The sequence below is a fragment of the Salvelinus namaycush genome, chromosome 3 (assembly GCF_016432855.1).
Source record: "Salvelinus namaycush isolate Seneca chromosome 3, SaNama_1.0, whole genome shotgun sequence".
NCBI lineage: Eukaryota > Metazoa > Chordata > Actinopteri > Salmoniformes > Salmonidae > Salvelinus > Salvelinus namaycush.
Window position 1 is genome coordinate 11525607 of NC_052309.1, and position 25180 is coordinate 11550786.

Genomic DNA, 25180 nt, shown 5'->3' on the forward strand with positions numbered 1-25180 from the left:
GGTATTTTGAGTAGAGCTCTCTCGAGAATAAAGCTATTGATTAATTTGGACACTGGTCTTTATCCATTTTATGCAAATAAGAATCTTACAAACGGACAGACTGTTTGCTTTGTTATAATTAAATTGGTTAACACATAGGAATCAAATTCCTTTATCAGTTACATTCGAGTGTAGTCTAGGAATGCAGTAATAACCCTTCTGAAACCTGAACATTATTCTGCACAGGGAAATATCTAAAACACAACTTTTATAAGCAGACACCCAAAAGACCACACTTAAAGGAATACATTTTTCAGTGTTTAATATAGAGCATTTCCAGGGCCTTCCATCCATCCTTCGCACATATCCCTTTTTAAAATAGTCACTTTATTACAATACATTTCATTTTTTACATTTAATTCAGTGGTACTGGAAAGCTATGCGAGATGGGAACCGAAACCAAAAAACACTACTGATTGGGCAAGACATTAAAGTGAAGGTGTTTTGGGGGTAAACGAGGGGCTATGTAATGGACATCAAGAAAGGCAGTTATTCAGTATGGGCAAGGGGTTAGAAGTTGTTATTGTGTAGGATTGTCTGGCGCTTGTAGTTGTAGTAGCTGGTTCTGAAGACATTATTTGGTCGTAGAGCGTCGCTGCTTATTCTCTGGACCACTGCAAACCTGACTGGAAGAAGAGAATGCACAGGTTGATTTAAAGTAATATCTAAATTCCCAGTCTAAGGTTCAGAATGTGGTATCCGTCTGTCACTCACATGTGGAAGATGGGCAGGGTGTCACTCAGGCAAAGGGGTTTCCAAAGGGGTCTCCGAAGGGATCCGAGCCACCAGTGGTCTGGGCAACAGCAGTGTTCCGTCATAAAAAAGGGAAAAGATGAAGGTTTTATAGTGATGCAAAGCATTACATCACAATCAATTGAACTTTGATAGAACTAATTCCCCTATATGTGTACTTGCAGGGGCGCAACTTTGGTTTTAGAAGTGTGGGGGCCATAAAGTTTATTTTTTAATCCATTCGGATAAACACTCCAAATCCGTGAATACTCGACGCCCAGAGGCATCCGCATGGTCGTAAAGCACACCGTTGCCTCGTTTTGTATCACATTCCAATGAGAACTGGGGTGAAAAGAAAATGCAATTTCAGTGAAAGTTGCACCCCTGTTTGTATATGCGTGTACATCCATACCATAGCTAGAAGTGGTGCTCCAAAGGCATTAGGAGTTGCAGCGCCAAATGCGTCATCAAATAGGTTCTGGTTGAGACCTGCTGCTGCTGCTGGAGCAAGGAATGTGGCTGGAGTAGGCGCAAATGCATCCAGGAGCCCTGGCCCTGGGACCACTGCAGGAGATATCATGGGTGCAGAGTGCCGTGGGGCTGGTTTGGGTGGGTCTAGAGACAGAGAGAAGGGGGGTAATCAGGTGGATTCAAATGTATGTATACTCATTGGACATTAAATTAATCTTTACTAGGATGATATCATAAATGTGGTCATCTACAAATCAATTTACAGGAACTTAAAATCCTAAATAACTGCCTTTACCATTGGCAACAGCTGAAATCCGACTCTGAATTTCAAAGTCGTCATGATCCGCAATTTCCTGGGGCACGCCCACTTTGCTTGAGAAGTACTGGGCAAACACCCCATCCCCATTGGTGCTTGGGGCGGCGGACCCAGGTGCCTGCTCCCCTTTCCTTGCTGGGATGGCTGGAGGCTTGGCAATCTGGAAGTCCTTGAACATGTCCTTCCCACTCTTCTTCTCCTTCTCCCCTCCCAGTGGGTCCAGAGCCGTGAAGGCACTGGGTTCCACCTTAGCTGGGGCCTCCTTTACTGGCGGCCGGGGTGGGGGCAGTGGTGGACCCTGCGGCATACCCTGTGGAGGGCCTCCCATCATGGTGTAAGGCCCAGGCTGGAAGGGGTTAGCCATAGGAGGCTGGCCCCAGCCTGGTGCACCCATGGGCCCTGCAGGTGCAGGCTGTCCCCAAGCCTGGGTGACTGGCGGGGCCCCATAAGGGGATGGCGCCTGCTGGCCCCAGGGGGCAGGAGGTATGGGCAGGGCACCAAAGGCAGATGGCTGGGGGAAGGTGGGCTGGGGGTTGTGTAGTGTGACCCCTCTTGGCATGGTGAACATGGAAGAGGCTGGGGCTCCCCATGGTGATGGGGCGGTCTGAGGGATGGTGACTGAAGGGGGACCCAACTGCAACGCTCCTGGAGGGGAGAGCGAGAACAGAGAGGGTGATGTATTTAGGTTTGGGTACAGTAGGTAGCCTACTGGCTGCAAATCAACAGAATCTAACACACTAGCTAGTATGCACACTACTGAGCTGAGTCCAGCTGAGCCATGCCGTATGGCCTACTGCTCTAGCCTGATTACACATGAAACAGTTGCTGGAACCACACATCTACAGATGCAGATTTGACCACTTTAGAAAACTAACATGCATCAACACTGCATGGGTAGCATCATTGACCATTTCAAACCAATGGTAACACTAGTCTTACCCAGAGCTGCCATGGAGGAGGTGGTGGTACTGAAGAGGTCATCGGAGGCAGACGAGCTGTCAGGCTGACTGGGAGCAGCAAACATGTCAGCCCCAAACAGGTCGTCAGCAGGAGGACACTGGCAGTGAAATGTCAGATTATTCAACCAAATTTACCACAGGAATAGTGAACAATGATTTACTGGCCCTCAATTAATTGTCAGAGAACTGTGGTAAGCACAAAATTAATGACAAGGTTTATTGTATGGATGAAAACTAAAATGATACCTTATTCACAGTTATATGATAATTAAAAACAAATATTTCTAACAATACTTAGACACAAATACCAACACTTACCTCCACACCTCACTGAAGCATGAACGTTAGGACAAGGAACATATGAATAGATAGCAAACAGGAGACAGATGCAGTGTTTACAGTCGAGCAGAGAGGTTGTTAAACTTCCCTGGGACACGCAAGTTAGAGAAGCCATGGGAGCACCACCATGCAGTTAGCTACGTTAGAAACCCATACCAGTTCCATTTGCATCCCAGAGACAAAACAAACACACCACCAACCCTAATATACTTCTACAAAAACCATGTTGGTAGATACAAAACCCAGTGCAACGCAACCTGTTGCCCTTGAGGAATAGAGTATAGTGGTATGGTATCCCAGTGCTGTAAAAAGGGTTTGTTAGAAAACCAATCATGGTTTGGGGAGGTGGTGTGCAGACAGAGACTCATTCTCAGACATGCAGCAACATCAGAGCTTCATTATGGAGCTTCACCTTGGCACTCCTCTGACCTCGTCCAGCCTTAGTGTTCTGTGGAGGGAGGCTTATCACTACCGAACTGTCCTTGCCATGACCCATGGGTGCGTTCTTTTTTGGATCGAACAGCACACTGTTACAGAAGGACGGGATTTTCCCAGATATGTCGAGAAAGGGGTTCTGTGGAGAGGCCACAGGTCCCAAACCGTTCTGGATTAGAACAGGGACCCTGCACTCTGACATAACGCCACCTATCGGCCACTGGCAATTACTGAGAGCCAGGATCATGTTCTTATTGGACAACCCGTTCAACTGCTGACCGAAGTGGTCAGAGTCTCCATTAAGACCATTGCCATTCATGATTGGCCTGCCCAAGATGTGAACAGAGCGCTCTTGGCTGTCATAGGTGGAGGGTGCTGAGATCAGAGAATTGGGGGGTGCTGATTGGGCAAGGGGGTCGTCGCTGAAAGGGTCAGAGTCTGGAGTTGAAAAGAAGCCAAACGCGGAGGAGAAGGGGTTCTCTGTTTGGGGGGTGCCCCAAAGGTTAGAGGCGTAGGAAGTGAACGGATTTCCTTTTATACAGTTCTGATTGCTGTCAACCTCAGCGGACAGATCCAGCAATAGAATATCATTAGTCTCCTGGTTATCAAGAGGAGAAAGAGATAAAAATCAGTTGTGCTGAAAAAGAGAAGCAACTGTTAACATAGCTAAATTAATCACATAATGACATGACAGTTAATGATTGTTGAAGCAACAGCATTGACGACAGACCAATAAACATTTCAACAGGAATCAAACTCAACTCTAGGAATGTGCTTTGTGATGGCAGTTGGCTAGCTTTTGTGTCTGTCTGATGATTTAACCATATTTGACATGCTGACATTTGATATATATCCAGGATTTTACCTTTGTAATCCATCAAACTACTTCAAGACAAACATCCAGATTACAGACCTTTAGAGTTGAGTTTGAGAGCCCTGTATGACATGTGGGATGATATGATTGGTGGAAAATGAGGGTGAAGTTATGCAGTAAAGCTATGTTTTGGGGCAAGAGCCTGAGACACTGCCGCAATGCAGAACAAAACAGACATCTTTGACAACTGGCAAGCCTGCACTAGCGAGAACCTGAAAGGAACTTTACCAGAGATTGAGTTGTCAAAGCCACCTGATTATAAAAGATCCTTGTTAGGAATAAGAAGAACGGGCAAAAAGCCACCGATCTTCAAAAATAAAATAGAAGCACCGTTCTTAAATGTAATGACAAATGTTTGAGCATACCAACCGCTGCATTATTATACCCATTTCTAAAGTGTTATGAACATTTCCCCAGTGCCATCATTTGGTCTCCTTATGAACGCAGAATGAAATGTTTCCAGAAACGAGGGGTTCTATATTATGTGTGCGCATATCCAGTGAGCCTCACCCTACAGCAACAGGCCAACTTACTGTAGGAGAATGGATGTCTGGAGGGGTGGACATGTCTCCAAACAGATCCAGCTGTTGCACCTCCTGAACAAACACACAAATATCTAGTATCAGCATCATAAAGATCTATCCATCATCGTCATCATAAATATTTTTTATTGAACCTTTAACTAGGCAAGTCAATTAAGAACAAACTCTTATTTACAATGATGGCCTACCCCCCCCCCCCCCCAGCCAAACCCGGACGACACTGGGTCAATTGTGCGCCGCACTATGGGACTCCCAATCACGGACGGTTGTGACACAGCCTGGGAATGAACCAATGTCTGTAATGACGCCTCTAGCACTGCAGTGCCTTCCGAGTGGTGCAGAGGTCTATATATCATAAAGATACAGTGCCTTCGGAAAGTATAAAGACCCCTTGATATGTTCCACTTTGTTACGTTACAGCCTTATATAAATTTCCCCCCCCATCTCACACTATACCCCATAATGACAATGCAAAAACAGTTTAAAAATGTTCAGAAATAACACTGAAATATCACATTTACATAAGTATTCAGACCCTTTACTCAGTACTTTGTTGAATCACCTTCGGCAGCGATTACCACATTGAGTCTTCTTGGGTATGACGCTACAAGCTTGGCACACCTGTATTTGGGGAGTTTCTCCCATTCTTCTCTGCAGATTCTCTCAAGCTCTGTCGGGTTGGATGGGGAGCGTCGCTGCGCAAGTATTTACAGGTTTCTCCAGAGACGTTCGATTGGGTTCAAATCCAGGCTCTGGCTGTGCCACTCAAGGCCATTCAGAGACTTGTCCTGAAGCCACTCCTGCGTTGTCTTGGCTGTGTGCTTAGGGTCGTTGTCCTGTTGGAAAGTGAACCGTCGCCCCAGTCTGAGGTCCTGAGCAGGTTCATCAAGGATCTGTACTTCGCTCTTTGCCTCGATCCTGACTAGTCCCCACCTCTGAAAACCATGCCCACAGCATGATGCTGCCACCACCGTGCTTCACCGTAGGGATGGTGCCTGGTTTCCTCCAGACATGACGCTTGTTACAGGTGGATTCCAATGAAGTTGTAGAAACATCTGAAGGATGATCAATGGAAACAGGATGCACCCGAGCTCAATTTCCAGTCTCATAGCAAAGGGTCTGAATACTATCATAAATAAGATATTTTTTTTATTTGTAATATATTTGCAAACATTCCTAAAAACCTGTTTTTACTTTCTCATTATGGGGTATTGTGTGTAGATTGCTGAGGATTTTTTATATAAATTAAAAATAAATACATTTTAGAATAAGGCTGTAATGTAACAAAATGTGGGAAAAGTCAAGGTTTCTGAACACTTTTTAAAGGCACTGTATATCCAGTATCAGCATCATTAAGATACATCTCTTTATGATGGCACTGGATATAAAATAGTCTTGATCAACACAACATAATGTCTACTAGTAGACAGGTGGTCCTGGAGAAAGCTCTTTTGCATCCACTTGGCGCTCTTTTGCATGTATGATTCCATGATCTGAAACACTTACTTTGGCAGTGCCTGCCTGTCCATCAATACTGAGCAAGGTGTTGCCACCATTCTATAATTGAGAAACAGCAATTAAGGGTCACGTATGCACTACTACAGCCTACATCTCAGATCAAGCTTATACTAAATCAACATACACAGGCAATTAAAAAAGCAAAAGGAAAACTTCTAAGCACAAATAGGTGCTAAGTGGCATGACAAATACAGGCACTTACCTCAACTGTTGCATTATTGCGCTGATCCTGAACAGATGGAGGAAGAGGGAAAAACAAGGTGATTCCATTGGAGGAATGTCATATGTACTCCATTTACTTATTAGCTGAGATGTGATATTTTTGTGCCATAACGAGTCATCTCATTGCAATACAAAGAAAGCATGGTTTGTGGTGCAGGACTGTAATACAGCGCTAGGGGGCAGTGTCGACCTCACAACTTCAGTCACATGACCTCCATCCAGTCAGCAAACCCAAAACACTACCTCCCCAAAAACAATACTTTAAATAAATAAATAGGGATCATGTTCAGTAGGGAGAAAAAAAGGTTATGAAACTGATTGAAGCAGGGAAGAACTATTAGCACATAGAACAGTGTTTTCTGTTGCAAAATCTTTAGCTACGGTGTGTCCTACTGAACACAACCCGGATCCCACCATAGTAATTTACCTTCTGTGAGGCCTCAGACTCTTTCTTCTTCATGTTGAAGATGACCTGGAACAGATCCTTCAAGTCAATGACCAGGGGCTCTGCCTATATGGAGAGGAGATTAATAGAAAAACAGTCAATAGATACAATCAAAGACTTTCAGTCTGTGTGTGTCCCTGTGTGTGTCCCTGTGTGTGTCCCTGTGTGTGTTACCTGCTGGCCAGTCTTTATGGCGAAGAACTGGTGCTGTCCCTCGGCCCCACACACGTAACCAAAGGCCCTGTTATCTGTTACGTCTCTGGCGATGAACGAGATCTTATTCACTATGTGCTCATGTTCTATTACCTTAGGGGGAGGAAATGAAAACACAGCTTTAAAAAAAAAAGTGTAGTATTCATTAGCATAATAAAACGGAGGCCTATATGGCATCTACTCTTGACCGAGATCATGTCCTGTGTTCATATTATTCTGAAAATGTGCTCACTCTATGATCTACAACAGATCATTCAATGTGTAGGTTGGTACTCCCCAGCCACTGAGACATGGTTTAGAAAGCCATAGAAGAGTTGTTCTCACCCCTGTTTTCTCATCAATGATCTTGATGCCCGACATGGATATGTTGACCCAGATCCTCTGCTTGTGTTTGCCCTGTGACCGAGAGGCTATTGCCATGCCCTGCAAAGAAACAATGACCACCATGCGCAGAACAACAGAGTTACATAAACATCACACACAAAAAATGACATACTAACAAAGACCAGGGAGGTTTTCCAATGTCTCGCAAAGAACGGCACCGATTGGTAGATCCATTGATGATCCTTCAGATGTTTCTACAACTTGGAGTTCACCTGTGGTAAATTCAATTGATTGGACATGATTTGGAAAAGGCACATCTGTCTATAAGGTCCCACAGTTGACAGTGCATGTTAGAGCAATAACGAGCCATGGAATTGTCCTTGGAGCTCCGAGACAAGATTGTGTCGAGGCACAGATCTGGCGAAGGGTACCAAAACATTTCTGCAGCATTGAAGATCGCCAAGAACACAGTGGCCTCCATCATTCTTAAATGGAAGAAGTTTGGAATCACCAAGACTCTTCCTAGAGCTGGCCACCCAGCCAAATTTAGCAATCGGGAGAGAAGGGCCTTGGTCAGGGAGGTGACCAAGAACCTGATGGTTCAGATCTCCTCTGTGGAGATGGGAGAACTTTCCAGAAGGACACCCATCTCTGCAGCACTCCACCAATCAGGCCTTTATGGTAGAGTGGACAGACGGAAGCCACTCAGTATAAGGAACATGGCAGGCTGCTTGGAGTTGCCAAAAGGCACCTAAAGGACTCTCAGACCATGAGAAACAAGATTCTCTGGTCTGATGAAACCAAGATTGAACCTTTTGGCCTGAACGCCAAGCGTCACGTCTGGAAGAAATCTGGCACCATCCCTACGATAAAGCATGGTGGTGGCAGGATCATGCTGTAGGGATGTTTTTCAACCGCAGGGACTGGGAGATTAGTCAGGATCGAGAGAAAGATGAACAGAGCAAAGTACAGAGAGATCCTTGATGAAAACCTGCTCCAGAGCGCTCAGTATCTCAGACTGGGGCGACGGTTCCCCTTCCAACAGGACAACGACCCTAAGCACACAGCCAAGACAATGCAGGAGTGACTTCGGGACAAGTCTCTGAATGTCCTTGAGTGGCCCAGCCAGAGCCCGGACTTGAACATCTCTGGAAAGACCTGAAAATAGCTGTGCAGCGGCGGTCCCATCCAACCTGATAGAACTTGAGGATCTGCAGAGAATGGGAGAAACGCCAGATACAGGTGTGCCAAGCTTGCAGCGTCATACCCAAGAAGACTCGAGGCTGTAATCACTGCCAAAAGTACATCGCAGTATTGAGTAAAGGATCTGAATACTTATATGTAAATGTAATTTCTAAACCTGTTTTTGCTTTGTCATTATGGGGTATTCTGTAGATTGATATGAGAGAAAACGATTTAATAAATTTTTGAATAAGGCTGTAACGTAACAAAATGTGTAAAAATGCACTGTACAGGCATCTTAACTCCATTGCCGGAGAGGAAGGAAACCACTCAGGGATTACACCATGAAGACAATGGTGACTTTAAAACAGCTAGAGTTTAAATGGCTGTGATAGGAGAAAACTGAGGATGGCATCAACAACATTGTAGTTACTCCAACATACTAACCTAAATTAACAGTGAAAAGGAGGAAGCCTGTACAAAATGAGAATATTCCAAAAACATGCATCCTGTTACAACAAGGCACTAAAGTAATGCTGCAGAAAATGTCAAAGCAATTCACTTTTTGTCCTGAATGCAGTGTTATGCTTGGGGCAAATCCAATACAATGGGAAAAACTCCCCAAATACAGGTGTGCCAAGCTTTTAGAGTCATACCCAAGAAGATTACTCAGTACCACCCTCCATATTTTTAAGCATAGGAATGGCTGTGTCATGTTATGGGTATGCTTGTAATTGTAAAAGGACGGAGAAGTTTTTCAGGAGAAAAAAACCAAACAATGGAGCTAAGCACAAGCAAAATCCTAGAGGAAAACATGGTTCAGTCTGCTTTCCACCAGACATGGGGAGACGAATTCACCTTTCAGTAGGACAACCTAAAACAAGGCCAAATCTACACTGGAGTTGCTTACCAAGAACACCGTGAATGTTCCTGAGTTACAGTTGACTTAACATTTTGAACAGCATAATGGGGCAAATGTTGCACAATCCAGGTGTGGAAAGCTTAGACTTACCCAGAGGACTCACAGCTGTAATTGCTGCCAAAGGTGATTCTAACATGTATTGACTCCAGGGTGTGAATACTTATCCAAATGAGATATCTGTATTTCATTTTCAGAGAATTCCTAAAACATGTTCTCACTTTGTCATTACGGGTAGTATTTAGGTAAGTGAGGATGGCAAGTTTATTAGGTACACTACACCTTTCACGAAAACGGTTTGCTCCTACAGACAGTCACGTAACCTTGGCTTGCTATATCAGCACTGTTTGATTGAACGTTCGAATGGGAAAATGAGTGACAAAAGCAACTGAGCGTGGCATGATTGTCGGTGCCAGGCGCGCCGGTTCCAGTATCTCAGAAACGGCCAGCCTTTTGGGCTTTTCACACACTACAGTGTCTAGGGTTTACGGCGAATGAAGCGACAAACAAAAAAGTCAGTCAGTGGCAGTCCTGTGGCCGAAAACAGCTCGTTGATGAGGTCGAAGGAGATTGGCAAGAATCACGAAAGCTAACAGGGGGGCCCACAAACTCAGCTCAGCTAACAGATGGGCCCACAAACTCAGCTTGGTACAACAGTGGTGTGCAGAAGGGCATCTCGGAACGCACAACTAGTCGGTCCTTATCACAGATGGGATATTGCATCAGAAGACCACACCAGGTTCCACTCCTATCAGCTAAAAACAAGAAGCGGCTCCAGTGGCCACGCAATCACCAACAGTGGACAATTGAAGAGTGGAAAAACATCACTTGGTCAGATGAATCCCGATTCCTGTTGCGTCATACCAATGTCAGAGTCAGGATTTGGCATAAGCAGCCCTGGCTCCATCCTGCCTGGTGTCAACGGTACAGGCAGGTGGTGTTGGAATGGTGAGGGGAATGTTTTCCTGGCACATGTTAGGTCCCGGTGATACCGTTCCCATGCCCCAAATAATTCAGAATGTTCTGGAGACTAACAGTTGTCCGACGCAGCACTAGAAGGTTGTACCTAATAAACTGACCACTGAGTGTAGATGCGTAACAGTAAGTGTACTGTAGTGGTTGCATCATGATGTGGTACCTTGAGTTTCATCATGGAGTCCTGGCTCATCTTGTCCCCTCGGGCCTCTGGTACATCATCGATGCCAATCAGCTTGGCCCTGTACCTCACACCATCACCCTGGAACCGGGACAGCAGGTACTCATCAGTCTTCTCTGGAGCTGGACAGAGGTATGAGAGAAGGATATTAAACTGATTGATTGGTTGGTTTTCACTTTCTATCCGGTTGAGCATGCCCTCTACTTCTTCTGTATTTATTTTATGACATCGCCTCAACCATCACGCCACAAGACGCATGGAAATCAAAATATGCCTAGTCAAAATAGGTCAAGTCAGAGGTCACAGAAAAAGGCTGTTCAGCCCTTAACACCAAATCCCTCACATATGGGGAGAGAGGCAGTGGCCCTTACATACAATACCTTTCTTCTTCTCTTTCTTGAAGGGGGTCTTGGCTGGTGCTGTGGAAGGGGTGGTGGGGATGCTTGTTGTGGGGGAGGGAGTGCTGGAGGGGTCAGCTGGGACAACAGGTGCACTGCTTTCCACTTCCGTAGACATGGTGGGTTGGGGGGCCAGCCTTACGGGAGTTGGGACAGGCAGATAGAACGGGGGGGGGGGGGGGGGGGGGGTGTAAACCAGCTCCGGTCGCTCCTCGTTCAGGCAGGGGGTGGGGTTAACTCAACAAAGAGGTTCAGCACTCGCATATGCTCAGTTATGTGCCTGAAGGAGGGCGAGAGGAAGAGGGAGTGACAAATATAATGCAATGACACGCCGATGTTAAGCTTTCAGGAAAATTAAAGGTGAAATACAAAAACATTTCTGGTGATAAAAGCAGAATGATAACAGAAGACATTACAGTTCTAAACATTTTAAAGACCAACAGCTTTCGCTGGCTTGTGCTACCTGAAAATGGCCCTTACGGGTTTTGTGAGCGTCATAAAAAGTAATATCACTTTAATGATCAACAACCAAGAGTCATGACCCCAGTAACTTGTTCCTACTAATCACGCACAAGGAGCACAACATTTTGACCCGTGTTGTAGCCTTGCTGTGACGGCTGATAGCAGGTAATGGAACTGCCATTGAATTCAGTGGGCTCTTTAATTAATATTGAGTGTGTGTGGGAGAGAGAGAGAAACACCTGGAGGGCATCAGAAAGAGTTGTGTGTGTGGCCAGTTGCACACACTTCCTGTTTCCAACTGTGCGTCCCGTCAGTCATCAGATTCCCACAGTCATAGGGGTCCTGTCCAGAACACCACCAGTCCAAGTCTGAGACAAGCATAGGCAAGAGGCTGGGTGTTTAAAAGCTGAATAAGCCACGACTCACTCTGGCAGAACAAAGATTGGGAGCGACCAAAGGTTGAGCTATTAAAAGTTAATCTTACGCTAGCTGGTTGGTGTTAAAACTGACAGATCCCATGATGACCATGTGCTCCAGTTAGCTCTTAATAACACACCTAAGGACAACATGACAGTACAGCTTGCAATTCTCCCTCAGCAACTGCTACCCTATAAAACCTCAGATGGGAATCATCATGATAGACCATCATGCAAACAACTTGACAATGTCACCGAGCATACAAAACATTAAGAACACCTGCTCTTTCCTTGACAGACCGACCAGATGAAAGCTATGATCCCTTAGAGGTCACTTGTTAAATCCACTTCAAAAATCAGTGTAGATGGAAGGGAGGAGACAGGTTAAAAAAGGATTTTTAAGCCTTGAGACAATTGAGACATGGATTGTGTGTGTGTCATTCAGAGGGTGAATGGGCAAGATAAAATATTTAAATGCCTTCGAAAAAAAGGTTATGGTTGTATGTGCCAGGCGCACCAGTTTGTGTCAAAAACAGCAACGCTGCTGGGTTTTTCACACGCAACAGTTTCCCGTGTGTATCAAGAATGGTCCACCACCCAAATGACAACTGTGGGAAGCATTGGAGTCAACATGGGCCAGCATCCCTGTGGAACGCTTTTGACACCTTGTAGAGTCCATGCCTCGACGAATTGAGGCCGTTCTGAGGGCAAATATTAGTAAGTTGTTCCTAATGTTTGTCTAATCTCCAGGCCGGCTAAACTCTTTCAACAAACGTCATAATTATTTTGGAATAGGGAGACATGCAAGGCCAAGAACCTCCTGTTTGACACAGCTCAAGTTTTACATAGATGCCTCTTGTAGTCCTTGCTCTCTCTCCCTCTGTGCCAGTCTGGGGGGTTACTCAAAAACAACAGTCCACTTCCTGAAAACAAGTAGAAAGCTGACAGTCTACAGGCACTTTTAAAACCCAAAGCACAGTCAGTGACTGCTGAAGAGTAGCTAACATTAACCCAACTCTCATCAAGTAAAGTCCATTCTGAACTCTAACCTGATGACAGGTAATCACAGTAACATTAAAACTCCAATGATAGAGACTGGAGGCGGTCAAAGAGATTGAACTGTTTAAACTTCCACTATGAGAAGTATGCAGCTCTTCTAAAGCCATTTGATTCTCAAAGTCAGATGAAATGCTTTCTAGAGCTACCATGTTCAGAGTCTACAACAGCAGCGTCCAGAAGTGTTTTCCAGTCATGACATGATAGCTGATGCATTCGGAGACAGCAGGGTTTGGTTGAGTCCCCCGCTTAAAAACTTACGTAATCTCTGGTCCCATCTGTCACTGAGTGCAAGTGTTCTTATTCATTACATGTGTGTTTAGTGGGCCTCTAGCACAGAGAAGACAATTAAGCCTAGGTTCCAAATAAATTAGGAGTTAGATACCATGCAGCAATAAGGGATACACTACCAATCACATCCCAGATCGTACCTCATGACTGATTGGTTCATCTGTGGTTCACATCACACCACACTGTTTGTGACTGTTACCCCCAAGATTTCTTTCAGCAGTGGTGGCAAAGTTAACGTGGTGGCGTGATAGGGGGTGTGGCTCAATGGCGCAGTCCTACATTTTTACAGGCAATCCTCTTGGCCAGAGACAATGTTGCCATTTTAAAGCCAATTTCCTGCGATTCTACAAATTTTGGCAAGGGCCAGAGAGAAATGTACAGTTCTAAAGCTAGTTTCCTGCAATTCTACACATTTTGCCATGGGGCTGAGAATATTGCTGTTCTAAAGCTAATTTCCTGCAATTCTACACATACCGTAGCTTATGCTGTGTTCTTATGCTATCTGAGGGACTCAAACAAAATCTTCCACAAAAACTATAATAAATGCAAAATGTATTATACAGGACGGCCTGACGCTGCTAAATGAATATAGGGAAACACTGGGGCTTCTGTGTGTGTGACAAGTCAAAGGACCTCCAGTAATGGGTGAGAAGAGGACAATTTGGGATACTGTCAGACAGGAAGGTTGAAGACTGAAATAGCTTAGGGGTGGTGACACAACCCACATGATCTTAGATGGTCTATAACTACCATGGAGTGACAGTCCAGGTAACTTTGCCCCAGATAAGTGGTGATGTCAGCGACTATAGAAAACACTAATAAAACACAACAACTTCTCAATGTCAGCATGTTAACTAACCTGGCTGACACACAGCATGAAAAACCTGCCCCCAGTCTAAGAACAGACCAAAACCATTGGCATTTCCACAGTTTAAGAAGTGAGAGAAGGACCAGACTCATAACAAATAGCTATAAGGCATTTGAAAGCTGCCAGGGGATCAACATGAACATTGGCCATCATGCCCAAATGCATAGACTGAATTCATGGTGTTTTTTCACTAAATCAGCAGAATTGCTGGAGAGAGAGAGAGAGAGAAAGAGAGATTAAGCACATCTGGAGGAGATCATGGGATTAATCACAGACTCAATAGGATGGTGAAATACACTACAGCCTATAGGCCCACTGTGGGGACAGACAGTGGCCTGGACTACAGACAAAGACTACAGGGAAACAATAACCGTCTACTAGGGATACAAGGCAGCCATTTGTATTGTGTTTTTATAAACTCAAATATGCAGTCATGAATAGTAGTAGGCTATAGGGAGGACAGGAAGACATCTGGTTGCGCAATAGGACACATTAACCATGATGGTTAAACATCCAAGGTGGCCAAAATAATTTGAACGTCGTTTTAGCCTTACATTCAACAAGACAGAAAAGGCGATCCGTTATTCACCCGAAGCATTTTCGGCAAGAAAAATAGCGACCTCCCACAATTACCAGTGACGTGTGCACAGCTGGAACTAATGGAAAAACCAGGGGGCTTCTTGAGTTTGTTTGATTCAGCATGTAAAACATGTCACAAACATCATCCCAAATGTATTATTTCATATAGGATTCCGTGACAAGACAACACAAATAGCGTTCCCTGCCTGGTGAATGTGGCTGCGAAAGAATGTGGCTGTCACGTACCGTTAACAAGCGCTCCAGACAGAACTCTTCATATTCGAGGTTTGTCTTCCAGCGTTCTGAATGTCATGCGAATACTACCTTCCCTGTCGACACGTCTCCTGTCTGCTATGAGGGTTAAATCAAACGCAGCTTTTCAGAGACGTGTTGGAATCAGATGTTACCGCTGAGATGTGCCCCAGAACGCGCCGCTATGCAGTGAATTGACTACTCCCACACAGCAGCGAGATCATGCAACCTCCCAATTTAACCCCTTGCATGCCAGCACGTCAGGAGCCCCCAAATCTACACCAACCAATGAAGAGACCAATATGATGATTGACATGAAACCATTATTTCCTTCTTACACCACATCGCAACAAGAGAGGCATATTACAAAGCAGAAGCAATGAGTTAGCCAGCTAACTTGCCTAAATATTTTGAAATAACTTTACATTTCTCAGAAAAATTTGCTTGAAATGGGAATGGTCTAATTGAGTCAACAACCAAAAACACATATTTAAGTTTAGCTTTCCTAAGGAACCAGAAAATCTAGCTATTTCTGTCTGTTCATCAAAGTTAGCTGGCTAACTCATTAAACATACTTTGTATTAGTATACCACTCTGATGTTGCCTTTAGTTTTATGCAAATCAATGTAACTGCTCCCTAAATGTACAATCTAATATTTGGGCTATACTACTTGGGATCTGTGTAGCCTAAGTCTATAAGAACATATCAGATATTTTCTGATGTTTTGCAGATTAAAACATTGAATAATTCCCCACTGCACTGCCCCAGGTTTGTTTGACCCAAATTTAGTAGGTCTGTTAGGCCAAAGACAAATATTTGAAATGCAATTTCCATTAAGTGAAACTATTTCAGTAAGACATGTTGCATAGAGCAGCATTTTGTCAGAAGCTCCTTCAGAGAAAAAGGAAGAGTAGGATATCAGTTTATTTTTTTTACCTTACGCTTCTATTGTTCACACTGGGCATGATGACAGTAGAATGGAAAGTGGTTGTTGAAGTAGCATTTCACAGCCACCACAGTGTGTGTGTGTGTGTGTGTGTGCGTGCGTGCGTGCGTGCGTGCGTGCGTGCGTGCGTGCGTGCGTGCGTGCGTGTGTGTGTGTGTGTGTGTGTGATTCCAGACTAGCCTTAGGAGACAGAGCAGGGGAGAGAATTAGACAGAGGGAAGCTTTCCTTCCTGGCTACGTTTCCTGTGTAGATCTGCTGACAGAGGATGTTGTTTAGGAGGAGTTAGGGAGAAGAGCCTCTCTGAACCAGATCACTGTCAAGCTGAGGAAGAACCTCTTTTCCCTTTTTCCCATTCCTGTGACCTCTGGAATGGATAGCCAGTGGCTTCGTCCAAAATGGAACCGTATCCCCTACATACTATAGTGCACTACTTTTAACCAGAGCCTTATGGGCCCCTGATTGGTTAATGGGCAAAATGCTTTAAGACCAACCCGGACTCAGGGGTAGACGTAACATAGTAAATGTAAATCTGTCTCTCTCCATTTAATTTGATATGTTACGTTTTGTAATTTGTGGATGTCCATCATCCATTTCTTATGATATTTTAGGAATTACAATTCGTATGATATGTTACTAATTGCAATTCGTACAATTTGTTCCGAATCGCAAATTCATATGATATCTTATATGAATTCCAATATGTTGTGGCTAACATTAGCTAGGTGACAAATGTTAGCTAGGCTAGGTGTTAGGGGTTAAGGTTAGGGTTTAGAGTTAAGCTTAGGCTTAGGCTTAGGGGAAAGGTTAGCTAGCATGTTAAGTAGTTGTAAAGTTGCTAATCAGCTAAAATGCATAAGTTGTCCCTAATGTGATTCGAACACGCAACCTCCACGTTCACGTTATATGCCCACCCGTCCTCCACGTTTGCGTTATACGTCCACCCGTCTTCCACGTTCTCGTCATACGCCCACCCGTCCTCCACGTTCTCGTTATACGCCCACCCGTCCTCCACGTTCTCGTTATACGCCCACCCGCCCTCCACGTTCTCGTTATACACCCACCCGTCTTCCACATTCTCAGTATACGCCAACCCGTCCTCCACGTTCTCATTATACGCCCACCCGTCCTCCACGTTCTCATTATATGCCACACCGTCCTCCACGTTCTCGTTATACGCCCACCCGTCCTCCACGTTCTCGTTATACACCCACCCGTCCTCCACGTTCTCGTTATACGCCCACCCGTCCTCCACGTTCTCGTTATACGCCAACCCGTCCTCCACGTTCTCATTATACGCCCACCCGTCCTCCACGTTCTCATTATATGCCACACCGTCCTCCACGTTCTCGTTATACGCCAACCCGTCCTCCACGTTCTCATTATACGCCCACCCGTCCTCCACGTTCTCATTATACGCCCACCCGTCCTCCACGTTCTCGTTATACGCCCACCCGTCCTCCACGTTCTCGTTATACGTCCACCCGTCCTCCACGTTCTCGTTATACGCCCACCCGTCCTCCACGTTCTCGTTATACGCCAACCCGTCCTCCACGTTCTCATTATACGCCCACCCGTCCTCCACATTCTCATTATATGCCACACCGTCCTCCACGTTCTCATTATACGCCCACCCGTCTTCCACGTTCTCGTTATATGCCCCACTGTCCTCCCCGAACAACCTCCCTCCTTTTGTTTCTGTCTTATGTAACCAAACGTAATATATCATACTAATTTGAGTGTCACAGATGTACATTAATGCTAGACATGCTGCGTCTAGTCTGGGAGCCAGGCTGAGACAGAACAGGCTAGGAGAAAGTATAATCTATTAACGAATACTAACTTGGTCATCTATTTTATTCAGTTTACTGTTTCCTCCCTATTAATGAGATGACCGAGGCCCTCAGATTGTTGAACAGCATCACTAACCAGCTACCTGCCCGGTACTCTACCCCGCACCTTGAGTCTAATGCCTCATACATAAAGAGTCATTGAACGCTGGTCACTTCATATACTGTTTATATACTGTTGTTTACTCAATGGGTATGTATAAACTGTATTCTCGACATTGTCCATCCTTATATACTGTACCTACTACTGTACATACCATTTTCCCAAATGATATAAATCAAATTTTCAAATCAAATGTATTTATAAAGCCCTTTTTACATCAGCTGATATCTCAAAGTGCTGTACAGAAACCCAGCCTAAAACCCCAAACAGCAAGCAATGCAGGTGTAGAAGCACGGTGGCTAGGAAAAACTCCCTAGAAAGGCCAGAACCTAGGAAGAAACCTGGAGAGGAACCAGGCTATGAGGGATGGCCAGTCCTCTTCTGGCTGTGCCGGGTGGAGATTATAACAGAACATTGCCAAGATGTTCAAATGTTCATAGATGACCAGCAGGGTTAAATAATAATATTCACAGTGGTTGTCGAGGCTGCAACAGGTCAGTACCTCAGGAGTAAATGTCAGTTAGCTTTTCATAGCCGATCATTCAGTATCTCTACCGCTCCTGCTGTCTCTAGAGAGTTGAACACAGCAGGTCTAGGACAGGTAGCACGTCCGGTGAACAGGTCAGGGTTCCATAGCCGCAGGAAGAACAGTTGAAACTGGAGCAGCAGTACGGCCAGGTGGACTGGGGACAGCAAGGAGTCATCAGGCCAGGTAGTCCTGAGGCATGGTCCTAGGGCTCAGGTTCTCCGAGAGAGAGAGAAAGAATGAAAGAAAGAGAGAAAGAGAGAGAGAATTAGAGAGCGCATACTTAATTTCACACAAGACACCAGATAAGACAGCAGAAATACTCCAGATATAACAGACTGACCCTAGCCCCCCGACACATAAACTTCTGCAGCATAAATACTGGAGGCTGAGACAGGAGGGATCGGGAGACACTGTGGCCCCATCCGACGATACCCCCGGACAGGGCCAAACAGGCAGGATATAACCCCACCCACTTTGTCAAAGCACAGCCCCCACACCACTAGAGGAATATCTTCAACCACCAACTTACCATCCTGAGACATGGCCGAGTATAGCCCACAAAGATCTCCGCCACGGCACAACCCAAGGGGGGGCGCCAACCCAGACAGGAAGATCACGTCAGTGATTCAACCCACTCAAGTGACGCACCCCTCCTAGCGACGGCATGGAAGAGCACCAGTAAGCCAGTGACTCAGCCGCTGTAATAGGGTTAGAGGCAGAGAATCCCAGTGGAGAGAGGGGAACCGGCCAGGCAGAGACAGCAAGGGCGGATCGTTGCTCCAGTGCCTTTCCGTTCACCTTCACACTCCCGGGCCAGACTACAGTCAATCATAGAACCTACTGAAGAGATGAGTCTTCAGTAAAGACTTAAAGGTTGAGACCGAGTCTGCGTCTCTCACATGGGTAGGCAGCCCATTCCATAAAAATGTAGCTCTATAGGAGAAAGCCCTGCCTCCAGCTGTTTGCTTAGAAATTCTAGGGACAGTTAGGAGGCCTGCGTCTTGTGACCGTAGCGTACGTGTAGGTATGTACGGCAGGACCAAATCGGAAAGATAGGTAGGAGCAAGCCCATGTAATGCTTTGTAGGTTAGCAGTAAAACCTTGAAATCAGCCCTTGCCTTAACAGGAAGCACTGGAGTAATATGATACATTATTTTGGTTCTAGTCAAGATTTAACAGCCGTGTTTAGCACTAACTGAAGTTTATTTAGTGCTTTATCCAGGGAGCCGGAAAGTAGAGCATTGCAGTAGTCTAACCTAGAAGTGACAAAAGCATGTATTCATTTTTCTGCATAATTTTTGGACATAAAGTTTCTGATTTTTGCAATGTTATGTAGATGGAAAAAAGCTGTCCTTGAAACAGTCTTGATATGTTCGTCAAAAGAGAGATCAGTGTCTAGAGTAACGCCGAGGTCCTTCACAGTTTTATTTGAGACGACTGTACAACCATCATGATTAATTGTCAGATTCAACAGAAGATCTCTTTGTTTCTTGTGACCAAGAACAAGCATCTCTGTTTTGTCTGAGTTTAAAAGTAAAACATTTGCAGCCATCCACTTCCTTATGTCTGAAATACAGGCTTCCAGCGAGGGCAATTTTGGGGCTTCACCATGTTTCATCGAAATGTACAGCTGTGTGTCATCCGCATAGCAGTGAAAGTTAACATTATGTTTCCGAATGACATCACCAAGAGGTAAAATATATAGTGAAAACAATAGTGGTCCAAAAACAGAACCTTGAGGAACACTGAAATTTACATTTGATTTGTCAGAGGACAAACCATCCACAGAGACAAATTGACATCTTTCCGACCGATAAGACCTAAACCAGGCCAGAACTTCTCCGTGTAGACCAATTTGGGTTTCCAATCTCTCCAAAAGAATGTGGTGATCGATGGTATCAAAAGCAGCACTAAGGTCTAAGAGCACGAGGACAGATGCAGAGCCTCGGTCTGATGCCATTAAAAGGTAATTTACCACCTTCACAAGTGCAGTCTCAGTGCTATGTTGGGGTCTAAAACCAGACTGAAGCGTTTCGTATACATTGTTTGTCTTCAGGAAGGCAGTGAGTTGCTGCGCAACAGCTTTTACATTTTATTTTGAGAGGAATGGGAGATTCGATATAGGCCGAGAGTTTTTTAAATATTTTCTGGGTCAAGGTTTGGCTTTTTCAAGAGAGGCTTTATTACTGCCACTTTTAGTGAGTTTGGTACACATCCGGTGGATAGAGAGACGTTTATTATGTTCAACATAGGAAGGCCAAGCACAGGAAGCAGCTCTTTCAGTAGTTTAGTTGGAATAGGGTCCAGTATGCAGCTTGAAGGTTTAGAGGCCATGATTATTTTCATAATTGTGTCAAGAGATATAGTACTTAAACACTTGAGTGTCTCCCTTGATCCTAGGTCCTGGCAGAGTTGTGCAGACTCAGGACAGCTGAGCTTTGGAGGAATACGCAGATTTAAAGAGGAGTCGGTAATTTGCTTTCTACTGATCATGATCTTTTCCTCAAAGAAGTTAATGAATTTATCACTGCTGAAGTGAAAGCCATCCTCTCTTGGGGAATGCTGCTTTTTAGTTAGCTTTGCGACAGTATCAAAAATAAAACCTGGATTGTTCTTATTACATGTCCCAACTTCCCTGTCTAGTATCCACCCACTGGGCCAAAACTGTTGAATCAACGTTGTTTCCACGTCATTTCAAACCCAAAGATCTATGTGATGATGTTGAATCAATGTGGAAAACTGATTGGATTTGCAGAGTCAACGTAGGAGCATTTTGTCTTTTTTTCACCCAACTTTAAACATAAATCCAATGGCATGGTGATATTCTTTGTTGATTTCATGCTGAATTCACATTAGTTGACAACTCAAACAAATGTAAATCAAAACTAGAAATTGAACTGACGTCTGTGGCGACAGAGATAACAACAACACACAAAGTTGAATAAACATTCCACAATCTATATTTTGGGAATGTGATTTAGTGAACAGACATCAAGGCTGCGTCTCAAATGGCTCCTTAAATAGTGTACTACTTTTGACCAGTGCTCTGTAGTATTGCACTATGAAGGCAATGTGTGCCAAACCTGCAACGAATAGGATCCAAACAAGAGATACCAATTCAGATTGATGTATTAGCCATGATTCGAATGATTCTGCTGAATGATTCTGCTAAATTATTCTGCTAAATTATTCTACTAAATTATTCTGATAAATGATTCTGCTGATGAAATTCTGCTGAATGTGATGAGTAAGAGTTCCATGTAATTTTTTAAAACCAATTGTACCTGGGAACTAGCCAATAGCCATGTCCACAGCAGTGCAGCTGACTCAAGTATACCACAGGAAGGCTACAGTCCCCGCAGGAACAATGTAAGGAGTGATTTCTGGCATCACCTCTGGCCACCTGACCACAGCGTCAGCCTGGACCCAAAGGACCCAATCAGATCACAGCCTGAACCCAAAGGCGCCAATCAGATCACAGCCTGGATCCAAAGGAGACAATTAACTCCATAATTGAGGGAGTCTTCTTCCTTTGACTTTTTTTCTTATTTTAGTCTTCTGACTGTGCCAGAGGAGAAGTTGATATGCTTCTTATCCTGGTCTCCCTGAATGTCTACTTTGAATCCTGGACTGGTTTATTATCTGACTGGGTCCCATGGCCCTCTGGCTGCCACCCCCTATGGAAGACAGAGTATAAAGCATTTTTTCTCTATTAGAGTACACTCTAAGGTACTACTGGTGATGTTGAACTATGTCTGGCTTTGAACCATGATTCATCTTTTCACTTTCTTACTTCTTTTGAGTAGAGATGTTTCTACATATCCTATAATGTTATACATCATTGCTCAAACTCTGTTCCTGCTGATGACACTGACCCAACCCCCCCTCTAAATCAGGAAGTCTTTCTAGTGAGGAGAAACCTTGACCAAGCAGCACCTTGCCTCCCCTCTGGCTTCCTGAGAAGGCTGGGAGGAAACCGGCTGCAGCGGTAGAGCCCGGTGAAAAATGGCGACTTCAGCACATATTTGTGCCTCTCAGGCAGGACCTAAGAGGGAGACACACACACATGCATGCACGGGCGTGTACACACACCCTGGCCAGATGGCCTCTGTTCTACCTCTCTCTCTGCCTGTCATTTATCACGGCTCAGGGAAGAGGGGAGGAGCGGAGGAGGGGAGGAAAGGTGGAGGGGAAGAGGGGAGCACCGGAGGAGGGGAGGAAAGGAGGAGGGGAAGATGGGAGGAGCGGCAGAGGGTAGGAGCGGAGGAGGGGCAGAGGGGAGGAGAGGAGGAGAGGAGGAGAGGAGAGGAGGAGGGGAGGAAAGGAGGAGAGGAGGAGTCAGGAGCGGGCAGCCTCCAAATTGACTGGAGGGGCGGTAGGGGTTAGAAGGAGGGTTGCTTTGGTTAAAGAATTGCTCGCAGCTTACTGCTAACTCCTCATCAATTGCTAGCAGCTTGGGCTGGGAGTTTTATTTCATGACATAAGGTCAGTACATTAACCAAATAATTACACTTTTACACACATAGCAATACTCACAATAAATATGTGACCAACATTTCTTCAACATGAAATAATCCACCATTAAATAAAACCAGATCAAACCAGACTTAAACAAACCCCTTCAGTGTAAAAGAGCTTCCATCCAATAGCATACCGTGCTGACAATGAGCCTTTCTCTCTCTTGCCCTAACATCTCTTGTTCTCTCTTCTCTCATTTATCTAAACACAGAAAACTCCTGCTTCCTGAACGATCAGATCACATGACGGCTAGATCATTCCATAGAACATTCTGTAGAATATTCTGAAATGTTCTCAGAAGCTAACTTTTTTTGTGTTAGGCTATGTTTTAATGTACTGTACTTTAGCCATGTTGCTCAATAGGCCTACTGTGGTTTCTCCATAAATGCCTACAGGAGGGCAGCAAATGTAAACAGACATTGCAGTGATTGCAAATGTTTTTAAATATGACACGAAAAGATGAGGAAAAAGAACCAGAGTGGAACATTTGTAATGTTGTTGCAGGATGTTTTAAAAGCCACTGTAATGCATAATGAGTTCACAGTTTCACAGACTGAGGCAAAATGATCTCCACAGACTTCAGATCTGTCTAGGGTTGCCACCTTGTGGACATTTGTTAAACAACACACATTAGAGACACAGATGGCCCTCCCTGTTTGTGGGAGACAGATTTTATTTTTTAATTTTATTTAATTTAACCAGGTAGGCAAGTTGAGAACAAGTACTCATTTACAACTGCGACCTGGCCAAGATAAAGCACAGCACTTCGACACATACAACAACACAGAGTTACACATGGAATAAACAAACATACAGTCAATAATACAGTAGCGGGAAAAAGTATATATACAGTGAGTGCAAATGAGGTAAGATAAGGGAGGTAAGGCAATAAATAGGCCATGGTGGCGAAGTAATTACAATATAGCAATGTGCAGAAGATTAATGTGCAAGTAGTGATGCTGGGGTGCAAAGGAGCAAGATAAATAAATAAATACAGAATGGGGATGAGGTAGTTGGATGGGCTGTTTACAGATGAGCTATGTACAGGTGCAGTTATCTGTGAGCTGCTCTGACAGCTGGTGCTTAAAGCTAGTGAGGGAGATATGAGTCTCCAGCTTCAGTGATTTTTGCAGTTCGTTCCAGTCATTGGCAGCAGAGAACTGGAAGGAGAGGCGGCCAAAGGAGGAATTGGCTTTGGGGGTGACCAGTGAGATATACCTGCTGGAGCGCGTGCTACGGGTGGGTGCTGCTATGGTGACCAGTGAGCTGAGATAAGGTGGGGCTTTACCTAACAGAGACTTGTAGATGCCAGCCAACGAGAGCGTACAGGTCACAGTGGTGGGTAGTATATGGGGCTTTGGTGACAAAACGGATGGCAGTGTGATAGACTGCATCCAATTTGTTGAGTAGAGTGTTGGAGGCTATTTTATAAATGATTTAGGGCCAGGTTTCAAGACACAGATTAAGCTTAGTCCAGCCTGGACTAAAAACAGTTTAATGGGAATGCTTTCCCAGAATGGAAAACTGGCCCAAAATTTTTGTTGGACTTTTATCTTGTCAATAATACCATTGCGTCACAAGTTTCTACAAACAAAGGAACTATTTAAATATTTGCTCTTCTATTTCCACAAACTCCAGTGGTCAGGGGGACAGCGGACATTTTCCCGTAACACTCTTGCATCAATAACTTTGCAGATGTTAGACGTAGCTAATTGTAATAATTTGTTAATGGTAGATACAGTAGGCCTACAATAGTTCTGTTTGGTGCCAATAAATGTAAATTAAACTGGATATAGTACTATGAGAACCAGAGCTCTGCCTAACCTGAGTACAGGGGGTCCCTGATGTAAACTGGATCTCTTTCATCCATTGGAAAAGCCTATAAGACTGTCCTGCTTTAGCTGCTCCATGTTGTCCTACTTTAGCTTGCATGCTGTCCTACATTAGCTACTCCATGTTGTCCTACTTTAGCTACTCCATGTTGTTCTACTTTAGCTAACTATGCTGTCCTACTTTAGCTACTCCATGTTGTCCTACTTTAGCTAGCTATGTTGTCCTACTTTAGCTAGCTATGCTGCCCTACTTTAGCTACTCCATGTTGTTATACTTTAGTTAGCTATGCTGTCCTACTTTAGCTACTCCATGTTGTTCTACTTTAGCTAGCTATGCTGTCCTACTTTAGCTACTCCATGTTGTTCTACTTTAGCTAGCTATGCTGTCCTACTTT

The 25180-nt window shown here is 44.6% G+C and overlaps 1 protein-coding gene across 5 annotated transcripts; it reads right to left on the reverse strand.

The window, feature by feature from the left end:
• Nucleotides 1–275: 275 nt before the first annotated feature.
• Nucleotides 276–15227, reverse strand: LOC120044935 (disabled homolog 2-like). 5 transcript variants are annotated; one of them, XM_038989680.1, is made up of 16 exons: nucleotides 15003–15227; nucleotides 11786–11914; nucleotides 11067–11364; nucleotides 10669–10808; nucleotides 7430–7528; nucleotides 7067–7198; nucleotides 6875–6958; nucleotides 6428–6454; nucleotides 6214–6264; nucleotides 4699–4761; nucleotides 3269–3889; nucleotides 2498–2615; nucleotides 1538–2203; nucleotides 1184–1386; nucleotides 754–832; nucleotides 276–665 (listed from the first exon to the last, which is right to left on the reverse strand). In XM_038989680.1, exons 3-15 carry the CDS (start codon nucleotides 11200–11202, stop codon nucleotides 779–781), a joined length of 2394 nt encoding a protein of 797 aa, XP_038845608.1. In that variant the 5' UTR covers nucleotides 11203–11364; nucleotides 11786–11914; nucleotides 15003–15227; the 3' UTR covers nucleotides 276–665; nucleotides 754–778. The 5 variants fall into 5 exon arrangements, with proteins under 5 accessions (XP_038845608.1, XP_038845607.1, XP_038845609.1 ...); XM_038989679.1 differs by lacking the exon at nucleotides 11786–11914; XM_038989681.1 differs by lacking the exons at nucleotides 6214–6264; nucleotides 11786–11914.
• Between the last annotated feature and the right edge of the window lie 9953 nt (nucleotides 15228–25180).

Coding starts and splice junctions, on each gene's coding strand:
- LOC120044935 (XM_038989679.1), bottom strand. CDS start 11,202: ATGTCTACGGAAGTGGAAAGCAGTGCACCTGTTGTCCCAGCTGACCCC. Junction 4,762..6,213: donor GACAGGCAGGCACTGCCAAA/GTAAGTGTTTCA, acceptor GTGTTTGTTCAG/GAGGTGCAACAGCTGGATCT. Junction 2,616..3,268: donor GAGGTCAGAGGAGTGCCAAG/GTGAAGCTCCAT, acceptor TTTCACTGCCAG/TGTCCTCCTGCTGACGACCT.